We start from the raw sequence: 18,728 nt of genomic DNA, 5'->3' as shown, positions 1-18,728 counted from the left end.
ATATTGCAAATTTTTTCATTATTAATTTATATTTAAAATATTTTCTTACATTGCTTTGAAATTTATAGTGGATTTCTTCAGACTCATTTTTCCAATTTTTAATTGTCCTGTGTAACTTTCAGCTCTGGAATAATCCTCCGCAAATTTCTTCTCTTAATGCGACTTTTGCGTTTTCTTGCTTCATTGAAAATTCAATTAAAATATAAATGATTTATTATAATTAAATTAAATATACATATTATGCGAAAGAAAATTCAAACTATCAAGATACAATTAAACTGATTTTCTTTCACACATATTGAAACCTATAGAAGATATAAGTATAATTTACCTCTTTGTCTGGCAATTATCAGATTTCTTTTTACACTCGCATTGTAATTATCCTGTCTCTTTTTAGCAAAAAATTCGCGCGCGAGCGCAATTTCGTCCTCCAAGTACCATCGCAGGGGACCTCGACAACGCTTGCAACGTCCTAGATAAGCTATGCCTTTGGCTTCGAGAATTCTGCGTTGAATCGGATACGGTGGTCGACCGGTGTCCTGGACACGGAACTTTACGCCGGCTCCGCCACTGTCCAGGATTACGTCCGTCAAGGATGACACGTAGGGCGGATTTCGCATATCGTAACGTTTTTCAAGGTCTTGAAATTTCTCCTCGCAACAGAATCCGTACGGTTTCTGAGGTAGCTGCGAACGTGGAGGCAGTTTCGGAAGGATCCGTTTGCTCGATACTTTCTTCATGTTATCGTAATTTTTTTTCAATCATTTATATATTGCATACATTTTCTAGGATATATTATCCTTTAGTCGAATATATATGTTCTTTTTTTTAAGAATCATTTTTCTGTTTTACCGCGATTAATATTGCTGAAAAGTCACATTATTTTGATTGTAATTTTGTGAAATATTCTTTTGATTTTTATTTGTGAATTAATGTTAAAGAAAAACAATTGAGAGAAGTCTAATCATATACTAAATGTTGGAAAAACTTTTCATTTCTTTAGTCCTTCTTTTAACTTCTGTTTCTATATGTTTGTAAAATTGCGGTCTATTTTTTATTTAAAAAAAACTTTGTTAAAAATAAAAAGATGATAATTGCCATTCGAATTTTAATTAATTTAATGATTTTTTGTATATAGGTTTTGTACATGGGGGACAGCTTATAAAGAGAAAGAAATAGCTCAAATTTATCGATAATTTCTTCAAAAAGGAGAGATATTTTGGGTAATTTTCAATTTCTTCATTAAAAAAATAATTATTAATCGTTCAATACATGTGATGATAATTATGCTCTATCAATAAAATTTCAAAATTTTAAAAATTTCCGGGTTGCGTTCGCAAACCTATTCATCTTTGACTGACCAATCAGGACAAAGGAATCTTAGCCAATCAAAAGGTTTTGTACTTGGAGGAATAGATTTTCGAACGCAACTTTGCAGAGAGGGAGAGGAATGGTATAGAATTTCAAATAAACGCATTTCTCTTGCTTATTTAAAAAGGAAGTCTGTCTTTATTTCTAACATAACGTTTTGCAACCTTTTTTTAAAGAGTCCTAATTCTTTTACGTGCAAATATGCAGTATTATGAAGACTCTCGTTTAAGGTTAGATTAGGTTAATATCGTAACAAGAGGCAAGCGTGACTCGAGTTACAATTCAAATTATGAATTCGTCCACTTTATCGCCGAGCACTTTAGGACATTCAACGGGACAGAGAACATCGGAATCACAGGACTCGGAACTAACATCTAGTGCGACTCAAACGTCCAAGATTCTAAATCAGATGAAAGCCGAGTTACAGGAGCAAAAGCAGCGTAAACAATTTCTCAAAGAGCTGCATGCTAAGCGCGTACAATCCTTGCGAAAGGAATTAGATTATCTTAAGGCGACGGAGTGGAGATACCAGCCCATAGACCGGTAAATCATTGTTTTTTAGTATTTATCCTCTGACTTTCTTGTGCCTTTGTTTTTTTTTTTTTTTTTTTTTTAATATAATATGTATTTACATTAATATGTATTTACATTATTAAATATACTGTTAGCTAGCAAGAGCATAGAGATCAGTTCAATTTCAAAAAATGAAGAAACCTAAACGCTAAGCTTAACGTCATATAAAATGCTTAGATCTTATCAATTTACATTTACAGGTATTTGGATAGAAGTCAGAGAAATTAAATATGTTGTCGTTAATCTATAAGGGATTTCGATATGCTCTAAGCTTTATACATTTGGATAAAACTAAGGAAGACGAAAACATAGATGAGATCATATCTCGTATAGAGTATATAAAAGAAGATGCAGATGTGGATGCAAAGGGACAAAAGAATATAGAGAAAAAAGGAACACTGGGTGAAGAAGGATGTTATTACAAAACAGGAAGTATCACTTATGTTGCTAAGGATCATGTTCTCATAGATAATTGCTATGCGTACGAAAAAGATGATGAAATGACCAGCAATCTGAAAGTAGGTGATGAAATTTACTATTCGCTATATCTGCGAGATACGAAGGCGGAGCCAAAAGTACGAAAAATTATCTATGTGATAGATGACGCCTGGGATAATTCAAATGCCAAATCAAAGAAAGACATAATTCACACTCGTATGATACCAAGAAGTGTAGTCGCCAAAGTAACGAAACGCGAAGGCCGAATCGCCTTTGTTGAGCCGAATAATATTCGTATTGATTTAAGCAAAGTGCAATCCGACTTTATTCCCCTGGTCGGCGATTGGTTAACATTAGACTCCTTGGTCGAATTAAATGGCAATTCTACAGATTTGAGTGGTGAAGTCTTAGAAGTGGATAGAATCAAATCGTTACGATCTAAACTAGATATTGGAGTGGTATCGAAATATGATCCACAAAGTGAAGTGGGAGTAATTGATAAGTGTGTCATATTTCACAAACGCGCATGTGAGCCAGGTTACATTCCTTGCATTGGTGATAAAGTCGTAAGCGATAGCATAGAAAGCGATCAAGGACAGTACAGTTGGAGATCACTAACCATAGTTCCATTAATTCAGGTAAAAGAATTTATATCATTTTATACATATACACACACACACACATATACACATATATTTATATATAATATATATAATATAATTTCTGAATAATTTTCTTATATTTTTTTTCAGTTTTCAAAGAAATCCATTAAATCACCAGTCACAACTGATATTTCTTCAATATTAGCAGATACCGATGACTTATTAAAAAACAAATATGGAATTTTCATAGATGATGAGTTGAAATTCAATTTGAACATAGAAGAAGAAAGCATCTTGAAAGTTTCTATACGAAATAATGGCAGTTATACTCACGTGTTACGGGGTGGCTCTTTCGTGTTGCAAAAGACTGAATCTCAGTTGTCATTACAATCACCATTAAATACAGATATTAATACAGTAATACAACCTTCTGAAAGTGTTACATACACATTCAAATGTAAAGCAAAATTTGTCGGCATATCCGAGGAGTTATTTACCTTTAATTTTAAAGATTTCAAAATCGGTAGAATATTTTATATAACTATCAATGCGATAAACATAAACATTTCACAAAAGACTGATTCCGCGTCTAGTAGACAAAAAAAGTATCGTAAAATTAACATAGCTGATTTGGATGAATTAAACGAGACTACATGTATTCCTGGTGTAAGGCCGTATAAAGCACCTGCATTTATCAAAGTACGTAACGGGATATTCAAAGTACCGCGATATATTTGGGACGCAGTTCTGAATATTATGCAGAGTGAGAAATCGCTGAATGAGCAGAAAGTCGCTGTTGGAAATCAGATACCTTGTCTTCTGAAACCGCTTTCCTTTCATACATATAAGGACCGTTTTCACATTTTATTGTATCTCGAGGAAATACACCAAAAGCTCCACTTGCAACAATATAATATGGAAAGCGCAGTTATGCGACGACACGGAGATTATCTTGCACTCGAAGTACCAGGATTAGCGGAAAAACGACCTTCTCTTATTGTCGGTGATAGAGCTATAGTATCTTTCAAATGGGATACGTCTCAAGGTAATATATTTAAAAGACTTAAAAATCTACTTTTTTATATCTACTTACTCCTATATGCATAAGAATAATTTGTAAACAATGTAAACTGGATTACAAATAGTATATCCAGATAAAATAAAGTAATTGTAAAATTATTTTTGACCTATCGTAACATTTATACTTATGTTTTTCATTTTTTCTTTATAACATAGGACAGAAAAAATACGAGGGATTTATTCACAGAATCACAGGCAATGAAATTTTCTTGAAATTTAATGAGAAGTTTCATCAAGAGTACGATAGAGAGGACTGTCAGGTGACATTTAAATGCTCAGAGACCTCTATTCAACGTTGTCACAATGCTGTCAACTTAGCCATTAATCGTCTCGGATCTGATTTTCTGTTTCCTACCAAAGTGGTGGAAAAAGAGCCACAGTTTCATTTGGAAGAATATGACATCGAGGAGAAACCCAGTCACACGCAAGTTTGTCACGAACATAACGAATCTTCTAATAGTATTTCTCTCAGTGACAGTCTGTCAGGCTTCAATAACATAATCAAAATGTCTCCACGAAGACATTCAGTAGCAGAAAGACTTTTCAACGTTAAGTCCGTTGAATCATCCTCACTTGAAGAAATAGAAACATCGAATGCAAGCATAGAAATAAATCAGAATTTTGAAACAAATTTACCAAAGAATACCAGTAATAGTAAAATTAACATAGCTAATACCACAGTTTCGAGGAAACCAGATGAAACGATTGCGTGCGATAATGAAATAGAATCATATATTGCTCAAATAAAAAAACGGAAATTAAATTGGTTCAATGAAAAATTGAATTATTATCAAAAGGAAGCTGTGAGGAACATAATACAGGGATTAGCGCGTCCATTACCCTATGTGATATTTGGTCCGCCTGGAACAGGAAAGACAGTGACTTTGTGTGAGACGATTTTACAAATTCTAGCTGTGATTCCTGAAAGCAGACTTCTTGTAGCGACCCCATCAAACAGTTCGGCAAATTTAATAACAGAACGTCTGTTGGACAGCAACATACTCAAGCCTGGTGATTTGGTATGACTTCTTTTTATGTAAATCCTTTTTTAATGCTTTATGATCCGGTGTGATTTTTAAATCCTGCTAATTATATATTTATTTCCTCAATAAATAAATTTCCATTTACGAAGTTAAGAAAATTTTGACATCGATTGAAAATAGAAGTAAAAAAAAAAATAATAAAAAATCGTTAAATATTTTATTCTTTATTGCATACTCTTGCGTTTATAATCATTGTATATTCGATATTGTTATGCCGTAGATTCGACTAATAGCTCGTCATTGCCTGAATGATGATTCTATTCCTGAAAGACTGCTACCTTATTGCGCTACGGCAGATTTAGCCGAGGAGGGTTCGGTCAATCGTTTTTGTCATCGCGAGAATGGACCAAAATTGAATTGCACCATGTCGATTCTGGGTCGTCATAGAATTACCGTCGGCACCTGCATTACATTGGGAATACTGTATAACATGGGTTTTCCCCGTGGACATTTCTCGCACGTTCTGGTCGACGAGGCCGGTCAAGCGACCGAGCCGGAGATTATGATTCCCTTGAATTTCATTCATTCCGAGAATGGCCAAGTGATCCTTGCGGGTGATCCGATGCAACTCGGACCTGTCGTGCACAGTAAATTAGCGGCACATTTTGGATTCGACGAATCGTTCCTATCGAGACTGTTGCAGCAATTTCCTTATCAAAAAGATCCGGAAGGATTCAAAGAATTCCGTTACGATCCCAGACTCGTTACGAAACTCGTTATGAACTATCGAAGTTTACCGGAGATATTGGATTTAACAAATTCGCTGTTTTACGATTCGGAATTACAACCACAAGTATGCCATGTGCAAATTATTGTTTAAAATGTAATGTGTATTACGTTATAGTTAATTGCAATTTGTTTAATTATTTAGATATCATCCGAAAACAGTGAAGAAGCTGAACTATTGGAAATGTTGAGAGCGGAGCTACCTCAGAGATATGAATCATCACCACCGGCTGTAGTTTTTCACGGAGTCAATGGTGAGAATCATCGAGATACTGACAGCCCAAGTTGGTACAATCTCGAAGAAGCAACACAAGTCTACCTCTATTTATTGAAGCTATACAAATATGGGCTTGAACCGGATGATGTAGGAATTATAACTCCTTATCAAAAGCAGGTAAACAGATATTTTAAAACAATTCTCTATCATTTATTATAAAAATCACCTTGTTTCTTTTACGAAAAAACTCTTTCTCCCAATTAAGGTATCGCAAATTAGAGATTTATTATTGGAGTTAGATCTTAAATTACCAAAAATTAGCAGTGTGGAAGGATTTCAAGGTCAAGAAAGGAAAGTAATTATTCTATCGACTGTCAGATCATGCGATGATTTAGTTGACGAGGACATTAAGCATGCACTAGGATTTATCGCTTCGCCAAAAAGACTTAATGTTGCGGTTACTCGTGCACGTGCTTTGCTTATTATCGTAGGAAATCCGAAATTACTCTCTTCAGATCCATATTGGAGAAATATTCTGATGTATTGTACCGAAAATGATGCATATACAGGGTGTAATTTCGTATCTCCTCATATGATAGATTTCATATAATATCTCGCAATATAATTCGAAGTTATAATTCTTATATTTTATATATACATATATAAAATTTTAATGGTTTTTTTATAATATGAAATGTGCAAGAATCACAATTTGCTAATCTCATTACGGTATATATATTATATATGTTATATAACACATGTATATAAATATTATATATACCATTATATTTTATGTATATATTTATATTTAATATAATATATTAATAATATATATAACATAGTGGTTAGCAAATTGTAATTCTTGCACATTATTTTATGACAAAACCATCAATATTTAATCAATAGAAGCTAAATGATATTTTTCAATTTTTGATTAAAATATGCAACTTTTTTATTTTTCAAAACTTTGTGTGTTAGCGTAAAATATTTTAAATATAAGATATAAAAAAAAGACTGGAGAATAATCATTCTGAATTATTAGAGATAAATATATCACAATTATATTCCTGTCAATGAAAATGTTACAATAAATATAGCTGCCACTGTTCGCAATCATAATAAAGCAACTTTTTTTTATTCCACAGTACTATTAATTTTGTGAATCATAATATACGAGTTATTCAATGCACAAACATTTTCTGTAATAATAGATTTTTTATAGTCATAGATGTTCTTTTGACTTTTGCAAGCAAGATATGTCAATGCGTTATACTAATCAACTTTTCACTCTTATGAAGTTAAATCGGCTATTATGTCGCTTCTTATCGCCACGAACGCACTAATGTGTCCTAAGTGTAAGAACTCGTAAGCTAAAAGTATCATTTATAGAGACATGGGTATTATATACAGGGTATTATATAAATGTGATACTTTCTCTTATATGTATAAAATGTTACAGATTGTTTATTATTTGTTACAATATCAAATAACAATTCCAAAATATTGACAATACACCAGCGAATAAAAATACATTCGTCATTCATAATGTCAAGTTGTGAAATTGTCATTACTTTTTTAAACTTGAGACACATTACATCTCAAGTTGTTATAGTCGGAGTTGGAATACTTCTTTTAGATATTACTTCTCCATGTTGTGTCAAGTTGTCACAAATCCAAATTCCATGAGTGTTGATACTAAAACGAAAACAAATGTTTGAATTGTACAAATGCAAGGAAAATACATTTCAGAGTATCAAACTTATAACAATTATATGTAACAGCAAAATGATATAGAAAATCTCTTTAAATAATAATTGATAAAGCTAAACAAAGGAAGGAGAGAAGGAGGTGGACAAAAATATAACAAAAAGATAATTATTCAACATAACTTGCATTTGTGAAATACAAAATATAAATAAACATATCTTGAAATAATATGTTAATTACAAGGAAATTGAATTAGATTTTAGATACAATTAAATACAAATTAAATGAATTATGTTTGAAGCATTGAGTTAATACATTTGTGTATTAGTATATATATATCTATGATTCAAGATATATAAATCTTTTTTTTTATTTATCACAAGTTATGCATTAAATTATTAAATAAATATGATACTGTGCGCGTAATATGATTGTGAATGATACTGACCTCTGTTAGTTCCACACTATACTTACTGGGTCTTGATTTTTTGCTTTCAGTTTTCTCTCAATTAGATTCTCTAGTGCCTCACTTCGTACGCTCAAAGTCTCAATCTTCTCGACCAATTGCTGATATGGCGACGCTGGTTGCCCACCCATTACTACGTGTCCTAATTTGCTGTCGATCTTAGCATCCAAGCGTGCATTACGGATTAAGTTCACAATCCAGCATTCTGCTACATCTGCCTTCATATTCAATTTTTCCGCAAGCATTCTATAAAAAATAAAAATAATTGATAAATATTAATAGAAATGTTGTTTTTGCAATCATATAATATAATATAAAAATATGGTTTACATACTGGATACTAATGCATTGATGAATTCTGCAGAATGTTTCGAAAATCATTAATCGTGCATTCTCTACAAATTCATTCAGTAAAGCAATTAAAAAGAAGTCATTAAAGACAACAGTCTGGCATTCTTGTAATTTTTGCCGAGCGCCATCAAAGTCGAAATTGACGTACAAATGCTCGAGAAATTCTGTGATGGGATCTCGATAGGTATAAGATTCCTATATATAAAAAGAAAAATTTTAGTTAAATATCTCTCTCTCTTCCCTTATCTGTATATAGAACATTTCACTAATATATGGAGCAAGCATCAAAATTTGCATAGTTTCTTGTAATTATAAATTTCTCAAATTTAAAATCCTTTTTTTCTCAACAAAATTAAATATATTTTATCTTTTTCTTTTTCACAGATTTGATTTAATTAGAATTAACTATTTGATAAAAAAAACTTGATCACAAATAGTGATGAATGACCAATTTCATATGCTTTATATAAAAATGCTAAATATAATTTTAAGATTTTACCTGTTGTATCACTTTTACAAGATCCTTCAAAATAGAACGCCGGGAACGATTGACAATAACTGCAGCAGCCAAGTAACGCAGTATATGTGGACACATTGTTTGAATAGCATTTAAATAACTGTAACAGTATATTAAAAGCATCTCTTAGCTTCTTTTATAAACCAATTTTCACTAAAATTATCATTATATATATTTTTTAAATTGTGCCACATACTGTGGCCGATAGAGGAACATCTCGATAATGAGATCTCTGCCCTTCACATGATTGAAGAACACAAACAAACTCCAGTGAATGAGCCATGTGCGTTGTTGTAATACTTGCAGTGAATTGCCAATAACATTACTGTCAATGTATTCTCGCAACTTGTTTACATCCTCCAGTGCTGTTTCCCAATTTTGTACAAGAATCTCTGATGCTAATTTTCCCCATAAGACATTCAAGTAGTTCTAGAAATTAAATATATATTTTTCAGTATAGCATATTATATAAAAAATACTTCAATTTATGAAAAACTAATAATACCTTATCAGTAGGGGGCATAATCAGCATATAAAAGTATAAATACGATGTGGAGACAGAATAATTGCCACACTCGTAGCGATATTTTGCTAGCTTTACAAAGCTATCCATCATTTCTACCCTAAACTACAAAATACAAACAGAATTAGATCATTAAATCTATAAAGTAAATTTTTTTACTCAATATTTCATCATTTCGATACATAGTAGATCTAATATCTTTTTATCATTTAATGTAGTATATTCTACCTACATCTGATTCTTGGGTGAGATAATTATTAAGTGCTTTGGAATCACGCATGTTCTCCATCTTTTTCATAACTTCCTCGTTATTCATAAGAGCTAAGACTACAGAGACATTATTCTGAAGTACACTGAGCTCTTGGAGTACATCGGCACGTCTGGCTTTTATCTCCTGCAACAAACACATTGCTCTAACTTACGACCATCATAGAATATGCATACATGATTGCAATTCTTACACAATTTCACAATTCTTGTACGCTCCTATAATGGCATATGTGTAACACAGTAAAACGTACCTCCGGCACTTCCACGTTTGGATAAAGCTGTTTCCTAATGTCGATAGTGTAGTCAATCATATTTGTCTTACTAAGAATATTGAGTTTCGCTTGCAACAACTCATCTTCGTCGTAAATCTGCAACATATCACATGTGACATAACCAAAACGTCACACCGCATTGCAATGTTCTAGTTTCCTCGTACCTGTTTCGCCGACAAAAATTCCAGCAGAGGAAATACCAAGTGTCGATCCAAATATTGACCTATACGAGACGTCAAGTCGAATTTCGCCATTGTGTTTCCCGTTATATTCGCGTTAATTGCGTTGTCAACGACAAGAGACGGAGACATTTACCGCGTGCGTGACGGACGGTCACTCCAAATGGGCCGGGTTTTTCGCGCATGCGTAGCGCAGTGACGTCAATACAATGACGTATACATATACACAGTGCCGTAACTAGGCAGGGGTAACAGGGGCACAGGCTCAGGGCCCAGAACGAAGAGGGGGTCTTGAAATAAAACTGAACAAAAAATTGTTCAAATATAATAATATTTGCAAATTTTAAATTTCTCATCTTATTTCTTGTGTACACAAAAATTATTTATAAACAATTGTTATATCATTTTTGCTTTATTATTATTTTTCCCCCCAAAAAATTAAGGGGCTCAAAAATAAAACCTTCCCCAGGGCATATAAAAAGCTAGTTACGGCACTGCATATACATATACATGTCGCCTTGATTTTCTATTCTGTATAATCAAACATTCTTCGTGAATTTAAGGATCACTTTGATCAAGCCCGATTAATTTATTAAGCAATATCTGTATTTTTTAAAATATTATTTTAACAATAAATAAAAAATGGTCAGTTATCAACAAGAGTGATGAAGGCGCATGCGTGAAAAAATCTTTCACTACCCTGGGATTGGGAGAGAACCACTGATATGCAAATAATGTGGGGGATGGAGGTTTTGTGACTTTCCTTAGAATTTTAGACGTTTTTCTATTGACTAAAGAGAAATTCGAATTTTTTTAAAAATGCCACCGAAAAAGGCACCAGCGCCGAGCAAGAAAGCGGATCAAAAAAAAAAGGAAAAGGTTATCGAGGTAAGAAGCGATCGCGACTTCACCTCTAACCAAAAAATTTTAGATTTCCACATGTTTCTTAAATGAAATGTGGAATTATGATTTATAATTTATGTTTTAGCTTCTATTAATATGTATGAAATATATGTTTTTATTAATACTTAGACTTTTTTCTTCTTTTATTCAAGGACAAGACATTTGGTATAAAAAACAAAAAGGGTGCAAAGCAGCAAAAATTTATTCAGCAAGTTGAAAAACAAGTAAAATCGGGCGGCGTAAATCCGCGCAAGGTCGAGGATCCTAATGTGAAAAAATTGGAAAAAGAAAAAAAGCTAAAAGAGCAAAAAGAATTGGCGCTTATTTTCAAACCTGTTCAAATACAAAAGATAGATAAAGGTACTGAATATATTGATGAAGTAAGAGAACTTATGAAATACTATATAAAATAGATGTATCTTTCAAGTAAAAAAAAAAAAAATACTACAATGAAACAACATTTACAGGCATAGATCCCAAGTCTGTTGTGTGTGCATTTTTTAAACAAGGACAATGTACAAAGGGAGATAAATGTAAATTCTCTCATGATTTGAGCATTGAACGAAAAGCTGAAAAACGTTCATTGTATTGCGATATGAGAGATGATGATAAGGAAGAGGATACAATGGATAAATGGGATGAAGATAAGCTGAAAGAAGTTGTAGAGAAGAAACATGGTGGTGGCAATCGTCCTACTACTGACATTGTAAGTTGTGCAAAGAATTAACTAGCATTCTTGAAAAATCAATCATTTAAAATTCTGCTCAAGAAAGAATAATATGAAATAAAAATGTTTTTTTCTCGTTAGATCTGCAAATACTTCTTGGAAGCAGTAGAAAAGTCAAAATATGGTTGGTTTTGGGAGTGTCCATCCGGTCAGAAGTGCATTTACAGGCATGCTTTACCTCCTGGATTTGTCTTAAAGAAAGATAAAAAGAAGGAAGACAAGAAGGATGAAATCTCCCTGGAAGATTTAATAGAAAGAGAAAGAGCCAATTTAGGACCTCATCAGGTATGAATATTGCATTAAATATATAAGGAATTTTATACAAAAATTAATTTTACATAAAACTCAATATTCTGATTATATTTTTATGCAATACAAAATTTTAACAGACCAAGATAACATTGGAGACATTCTTGGCTTGGAAAAAGAGAAAATTGAAAGAAAAAGAAGAACAGGCGATCAAAGATGAAGAGAAGAAAAGAAATGATTATAAGGCTGGTCGCCAAATTGGCATATCAGGAAGAGAAATGTTTTACTTTAATCCAGATCTTGCAATGGGAGATGGTAAGATCTTGTTTGCGAGATACAATTTGCTTAAATTCTTAATATAATAAATTTTAAATTATTATTTAATCGTGTTAATAGGTATCGACGAAGGAGATGAAGCAATATCTAGTTATGTTCTCGAAGAAGATGATTTCGAAGATGTACAATATAGAGAACTCGATATGGAACGTCTCGCTTTTGAAGCTAGCGAAATCGACAGTAATGGTATCACTGTGGCTGCTGCAGATCGATTAAAGGTCAACAGTATCACCGATAACGATAAAGATGTTACAGGTTATTATAATTATAACTATTATATTAATATATTCATAATCTACTAGTAAAACATTTCAAATTTAGAAGTGTTTGTAAATTATGTATAAGTTAGACTAATACAATTTTAGAAGCCCATAAATTATAATCATTGTCATTGTAATCGATAGATTATGGTTTTCTAAACACAAGACATTTTTTATCTCGCACACAAAATGTGAACAATGAATGTATATTAATTATAGTGCTGTATTGTTGAGTGTGTAATATTAACATAAAAATTTCTATTCTAGTAACTGTGGAAGACGGTGCCGCAGCGGTAGCTATTAACGAAAATCTTTTCATAGAAGAAGATTTAGAGGGTTTAGAAGAAGAATTGGGGGACCTGGACTTGGAGGAGTAATCCAGTTGTCCCGATCGTGCATCTCTCCTCACTACATCATGTTGCTCCTGTGTTTTATCTCCTTTAATACGTATCACTCAGATAACCAGTCTCAAATGTGATGTATTGTATATTAATATAATTTGCATCCTATTCTCACACAACATTGTATCATCAATTGCAGCTCAATCTGTGTATTCGGGTACGTATACAAAGAGCTGGTCTCGCATAAACCACCTGATACCTAGATATGTAGCATAATAATCCGATGTTGATTCAATTGCTATCTTCGCTCTTGAATTTGTCTTTTTATAATATCGAGTTTATATCCAATGATTATCTGTGAATATCAAAATATTTAATGCTACACATGAAATAATACACATGTGCATATCTTATTTTTATAACACTCCTGTGTACATATATGATTTTTCTTGATAAAAAAAAATAGAGAAAAACTAAATATAATAAAAGGCTGATGTACATTAGTAGAACAAAAAGTTTGGCTGTATTTAACTGATTGATTAATGATTAGAAAATTTCTAGAATTTTAATAAAGACTAGAAATTTATTAATCTATCAAAATTTTTTATAAATGTAATTTTAATTAGAAATATAGATAAAAAAATAAAAATTATAACTTAATCGATTATTTCAAAAATTTGTTCATGGTGTAATAATTTAATATAACTAGTCTGTGCTAATTTAAAGTAATCAATTTTTATGGTAATATATATATATATTTCATAATAGGTAAGGGCTGGAACAGCTTGCATAACGCATAATGTATAAAACATAAGAGATTCAACCAATCAGAGCTCTTCATTTCTATTCTGGGGACCCTCTGATTGGTTGATTTCTTTATGCGTTATGCAAAGGTCTGTGCTCCGGCCCTAAAATTCGTAGAATATTCCAGAAAATTCGAGAATATTTGAGAAAAATAACCTAACATGAAAAAAATTCGAACAATAAGTTGAATTATGCGTTGGTATTTCCGGTACAAAAGAGCCTCTAGCCCTAAAAAGAGCTAGACCAATGACAGTCAAGCACGTTGGACTGTGATTGGTCGATTTATTATGAGGTTGGCGATCAGGGCCATCTACTTCCGTTATACATCGCCATTTCGCACAAACTATACGACGCTATACATTACACACCGTTGTTAGCCGTGGCTGAGATAGGACGTGTATTAAAACATATTTCTGTGCTCTTTGCTTAGACTCAATATTTGCTTGATTCTCTTATTTTATTAATTATTTTATATTTCTTTTGCCCATTTATCATTAACAGTATAATTATCAGTTGAGCAAAGTGAAGTTAATAAGTTTCCAGATTCTAGATTATTTTAGTCGGTTATAAGCTAGAATTCTTTATAGAACATTATACTTTTTTAGAAAAGTGTTACCTATGTTAATAGAATTGACATCAACAAAAATGGATAGCAGTAAGTATCTTTTATCTTCCGTTTCTTGGTAATTATAATAAAGGAGAGGAGGGGGCTTTCTCACCGATTTGGTTGAAACTTCGCAATTTTGTGTATCTTGGTGCGTAAAACACGAATCTGCAAGTTAAAATTGTCGCTCTCAATTAGGAAAAAAGTAACCAAATCGATAAGAAAGCCCTTCTCTTTCATAATTACCCGTTTCTTTTGCATTTTTCTCATATTTAGATCTAAAACTCCAAAGTCTAATTGGTTTAATTTGTTTCTTTTCTAGGCACGGACGATAGCATTTTGAGTAATGAAGATATTAATTTGAAAACAGCAGGTTCGTTTGATAATTATTCTCAAGATCATCAAAGTCCCCATTATTCTGAGATACACAAAATACTGACTGCTTTTGATAACGATGATAATTATTTAGATCACAAAAAAATATCCAGTCACTCCTCCTCTTCTGATGACAATGATCAACAATATAGTAATTCGTCAACATATGAATTCAAAATGAATATTAACAATCACGGTGAAAGTATGTGCAATCAGAAGAATAAAAGAAGAAAATTACATAATGAAGATGCAATTAATAATATAGAGCAAGAAAAACATACTCAATTTCTTGTGTCATCAAAAATATTTAATCATAAAAGCAAAAACAATGTATCTCATACATCCAAAGCTCAAAATATGATGGTGAAAATGGGATACAAGCTAGGAAAAGGTCTTGGAAAAGATGATCAAGGTCGCGTAGAACCAATAGAAGCAATTACACAACGAGGTCGAAGAGGATTTGGACATTTTGTACCAGGTCTCAAGGAAGCAAGTCTTAAATGGGATCCTGAAGAGGAAGAAATTAAAGCTATGGAAGATATCGAATGGTTACCAAATGTGCATTCTCATATGCTTCTGAGTGAGATTATAATGAATTGGATAAAATTAGGACGGAAGAAACTCACCATAGACGACGAAACCACGTTTTGCAATCCAGAGATTTTAGAGCAAATTATCATGTCGAAAACAGTATTTGACAAATTGGATAAAGTTGAATTGCGTAAAGCGAGAACACGTTCGAATCCTTATGAAACTATTCGTACTGCCAATTTTTTGAATCGTGCAGCTGTCAAAATGGCAAATATAGACAGAGCATGTAATTTTATGTTTACCAAGCCAAAGGGTTTACATCCCAATGAATTAATGTACTTCGCCGATGTATGTGCTGGTCCAGGAGGTTTCAGCGAGTATATTTTATCTCGAAAGAAATGGCACGCCAAAGGATTTGGATTCACTTTAAAGAACGAAAATGACTTTACATTGGACGAGTTTTTTGCAGGCCCGTGTGAAACCTTTCATCCTTTCTACGGTTCTAAAGGCAACGGAGACGTATTTGACCCAAAAAATCAGCAAGAATTTAGATCTTTGGTAATGAAACACACATATGGCAATGGTGTACATTTTATGATGTCAGATGGAGGATTCTCTGTGGAAGGTCAGGAAAACATACAAGAGATTCTGTCTAAACAGTTATATCTGTGTCAGTGCTTGGTGGCATTAATGATAGTAAGGCCAGGTGGACACTTTGTGACAAAATTGTTCGACTTGTTTACACCTTTCAGCGTTGGACTTATTTATCTAATGTATAGATGTTTCGAAAATATTTGTATCTTTAAGCCCAATACTTCTAGACCAGCTAATTCGGAACGTTATTTAATATGTAAAAGGAAAAAACTGGATACAGAAGCAGTAATGTTTTATCTTTCTCATGTTAATCAATTACTTCTATCGAGAAATGACAGCAACGATGTAGTTCAACTAGTACCGCCCGACGTGTTGGAAGCAGATAAGGCGTTTGTAACGTATTTGAGAAGCTCCAACGATGCTCTAGGAAAAAAACAGATAATAGGACTCTTAAAGATCGCGGCTTTTTGCGAGGACCCGATGCTGACCGAGCCAAAACAAGCGGATATGCGGAAGGAATGTTTAAATTATTGGAATATACTCGATAAAACTCGCGTGAGGCCGCAAATCGTTAGACCACAAGATAAAATACGGGAGATTTTAAATCGTTCTGAATGCAGTTCTGAATGTTTCATGAGATCCGAAGCAGAGAAACTGAAAAGCGATAATGTAAAAAGTATATTGAATCGACCATACAATTGGTTTTGCATGCCCTGCGGTTCAGGTCCCTATGTCGAAGAGGATAAAGCAGCAACGTTTTATTTGGGTTTGGGAAGACGGAAAGTGTTTCGCTACACAAAAGGCAAGTGGGAAACGATTGGTGATGTACAGATAGAACTGCCACCTGATACTCTTGTATACGCCGAACTAGTATATGAAGCAACATGGACAGGAAAACACTTCTCCAAGACACGTTCGTTACATATCTTGGATGGTTATATGCTTGGTGGAGAAGATGTAAGCAAACGATACTTAGGTGATCGGTAAGAAAATCTCTTTTATTTATCAAATATAATAGAAAATTCTAAGCTATCAGCAATTGCATGCTCTGAGCTATTAATATAGTAACATGTCGCTTAAAAAATGGATACAAATAAATTTACTATTGATATTACTATTGATTTAAACTCTTAAGCAAAAGTTTAATAGAATGTAGTTACTAAAGAGGAATTTTTGCTACAAGTAAATAGTGTCATTGTATTAATTATATCTAATATTTTTCTGCAATATCTGTCACAGGTATAGATCTATTAGGAAATTTTGCGACGCACTGTGGAAACCATTTCCGAACGAGTACGTATGTGTGCGCCCTAAACCGATGTTCATGCTGAATCCCATGGATATAGAGAAGAGATTGCGTCCCGCGCAACGTCGTATGAAAATTCCCATTACGTTTGAGTGGCCAAAGAGTTTATTGGAACGTGAGAACGACAACGATACGGAACCTGTATATTATACATTCAACAGCGTACTTTTCTTATCAAGCATCGCTCAACCTTGGTCACGTCATCTTAGTCAAAAAACGAAACATTTTTATGTCTCTAACGAGGCTACTAACAAATCAGAATACGAAACCCGAAACGGTCAAAATAATAGACCGCGCACAGCCGAAGCCAGTTTTATACAAGCATTCGAGAAACGTATTATTTGGACATGGCCTAGCGATGGTGCATTGAATATGAACAATTTACTTGAGATGATCAGTCCACCGCAACATGTCTGAGTCATGTATTATATTGTACATATCGTAAGCTTATGTTACCAAATTTTTTTTAGTATTTTTTTTTAACACATTCTTTTAGTTTGTAATTTACTATACCATAGTTTCAGCTAATAGTCAATATTTCAAAAATGTTATCAAAATTTTAAAAAAAATTATTAGAAAATATTAAGAAATTTAGTTATTAAGAAATTATGGTGTAGTAAATTTTCATTTTTAGGGTGACATAAGAGATTTAAAAGACTGCATCTTCTATATATATAATATTTTTTAGTTTATATAATGAGAAATCCATCGCAAAATATTTGAAACATTTATCATTGTTTATTGTACAATTATGCAAACTTATATGCATATAACTTTTTCTTTTCAATTTCTTTTCAATTTCCTTTCAATTTTATTTTAGTCAGTCTTTTTATTTTCAACATTATTTTTGATCAAAAGTAATTTGTGTATCAGTTTCATTTAATTTCATTTAGTTAATATCTTAAAAATTATAGGAAATTGAACAGAATTTGTTAGAAAATATTTAGAAAATTAAAAAAAATAATTTTTTTAGATAGGAAAAATATAAGAGCGATCTCTTATACGATTTTGTGATTATGTATTTTTTTATGTCGAAACAATTATGTAAATAATCTATATTAATATATTAACGAATAATGATTGTTCTGATAATTGTTTTAATCTGTACATAATTATTGTAAACATAGTTGTATATTGTAAACAAAATAAAAAAAAACAAAATATTATTATAAGAATTAATGATTACGCACATGTGCCTTAAACAATGTGCATTTCAACGCTAATATAGGAGAACATTTTTTAACCACACCAGACATACTTTTAAAGTGTCTGTCAGTCCGCAATCTGATAAGTAGGAAAGAGAAATGTGTGTGGATTGTATCTTTACATAAATTTTTTATAAGAAATTTTTCATACAAATTTC

General features: G+C 32.4%; 5 protein-coding genes across 7 annotated transcripts; 3 read left to right on the top strand and 2 right to left on the bottom strand.

The window, feature by feature from the left end:
- Positions 1-82: 82 nt before the first annotated feature.
- Positions 83-740, bottom strand: LOC145942250 (uncharacterized). Its single transcript, XM_083048793.1, has 2 exons — positions 332-740; positions 83-178 (listed from the first exon to the last, which is right to left on the bottom strand). The coding sequence occupies exons 1-2, from the start codon at positions 738-740 to the stop codon at positions 99-101; spliced, it is 489 nt and encodes a 162-aa protein (XP_082904919.1). The 3' UTR covers positions 83-98.
- Positions 741-1,436: 696 nt separating this feature from the next.
- On the top strand, positions 1,437-7,596 carry Armi (probable RNA helicase armitage). Its single transcript, XM_083048788.1, has 8 exons — positions 1,437-1,601; positions 1,695-1,914; positions 2,145-3,020; positions 3,135-4,029; positions 4,221-5,083; positions 5,328-5,900; positions 5,979-6,227; positions 6,316-7,596. Exons 3-8 carry the CDS (start codon positions 2,175-2,177, stop codon positions 6,658-6,660), a joined length of 3,771 nt encoding a protein of 1,256 aa, XP_082904914.1. The 5' UTR covers positions 1,437-1,601; positions 1,695-1,914; positions 2,145-2,174; the 3' UTR covers positions 6,661-7,596.
- Eif3e (eukaryotic translation initiation factor 3 subunit E) lies at positions 7,497-10,514 on the bottom strand. 2 transcript variants are annotated; one of them, XM_083048789.1, is made up of 9 exons: positions 10,321-10,514; positions 10,136-10,252; positions 9,847-10,008; positions 9,597-9,719; positions 9,288-9,520; positions 9,074-9,191; positions 8,558-8,769; positions 8,232-8,469; positions 7,497-7,745 (listed from the first exon to the last, which is right to left on the bottom strand). In XM_083048789.1, exons 1-9 carry the CDS (start codon positions 10,465-10,467, stop codon positions 7,716-7,718), a joined length of 1,380 nt encoding a protein of 459 aa, XP_082904915.1. In that variant the 5' UTR covers positions 10,468-10,514; the 3' UTR covers positions 7,497-7,715. The 2 variants fall into 2 exon arrangements, with proteins under 2 accessions (XP_082904915.1, XP_082904916.1); XM_083048790.1 differs by having other exon boundaries at positions 8,206-8,469; positions 10,321-10,513.
- Positions 10,515-10,874: 360 nt separating this feature from the next.
- Positions 10,875-13,664, top strand: LOC145942249 (zinc finger CCCH domain-containing protein 15 homolog). The gene is made up of 7 exons (XM_083048792.1): positions 10,875-11,223; positions 11,391-11,598; positions 11,706-11,944; positions 12,047-12,250; positions 12,355-12,529; positions 12,611-12,805; positions 13,078-13,664. The coding sequence occupies exons 1-7, from the start codon at positions 11,155-11,157 to the stop codon at positions 13,185-13,187; spliced, it is 1,200 nt and encodes a 399-aa protein (XP_082904918.1). The 5' UTR covers positions 10,875-11,154; the 3' UTR covers positions 13,188-13,664.
- Positions 13,665-14,276: 612 nt separating this feature from the next.
- Positions 14,277-18,221, top strand: Cmtr1 (Cap methyltransferase 1). Of its 2 annotated transcripts, XM_083048903.1 has the most exons (4): positions 14,277-14,610; positions 14,882-14,932; positions 15,029-17,042; positions 17,299-18,221. In XM_083048903.1, exons 1-4 carry the CDS (start codon positions 14,574-14,576, stop codon positions 17,780-17,782), a joined length of 2,586 nt encoding a protein of 861 aa, XP_082905029.1. In that variant the 5' UTR covers positions 14,277-14,573; the 3' UTR covers positions 17,783-18,221. The 2 variants fall into 2 exon arrangements, with proteins under 2 accessions (XP_082905029.1, XP_082905028.1); XM_083048902.1 differs by having other exon boundaries at positions 14,278-14,610; positions 14,882-17,042; positions 17,299-18,220.
- The last annotated feature ends 507 nt before the right edge of the window (positions 18,222-18,728 follow it).

Source organism: Prenolepis imparis, unplaced genomic scaffold (genome assembly GCF_030444845.1).
Source record: "Prenolepis imparis isolate NDT839.2.m4 unplaced genomic scaffold, iyPreImpa1.0 SCAF_10, whole genome shotgun sequence".
NCBI classification, from domain to species: domain Eukaryota; kingdom Metazoa; phylum Arthropoda; class Insecta; order Hymenoptera; family Formicidae; genus Prenolepis; species Prenolepis imparis.
This window is presented reverse-complemented; position numbering and strand designations above follow the sequence as displayed.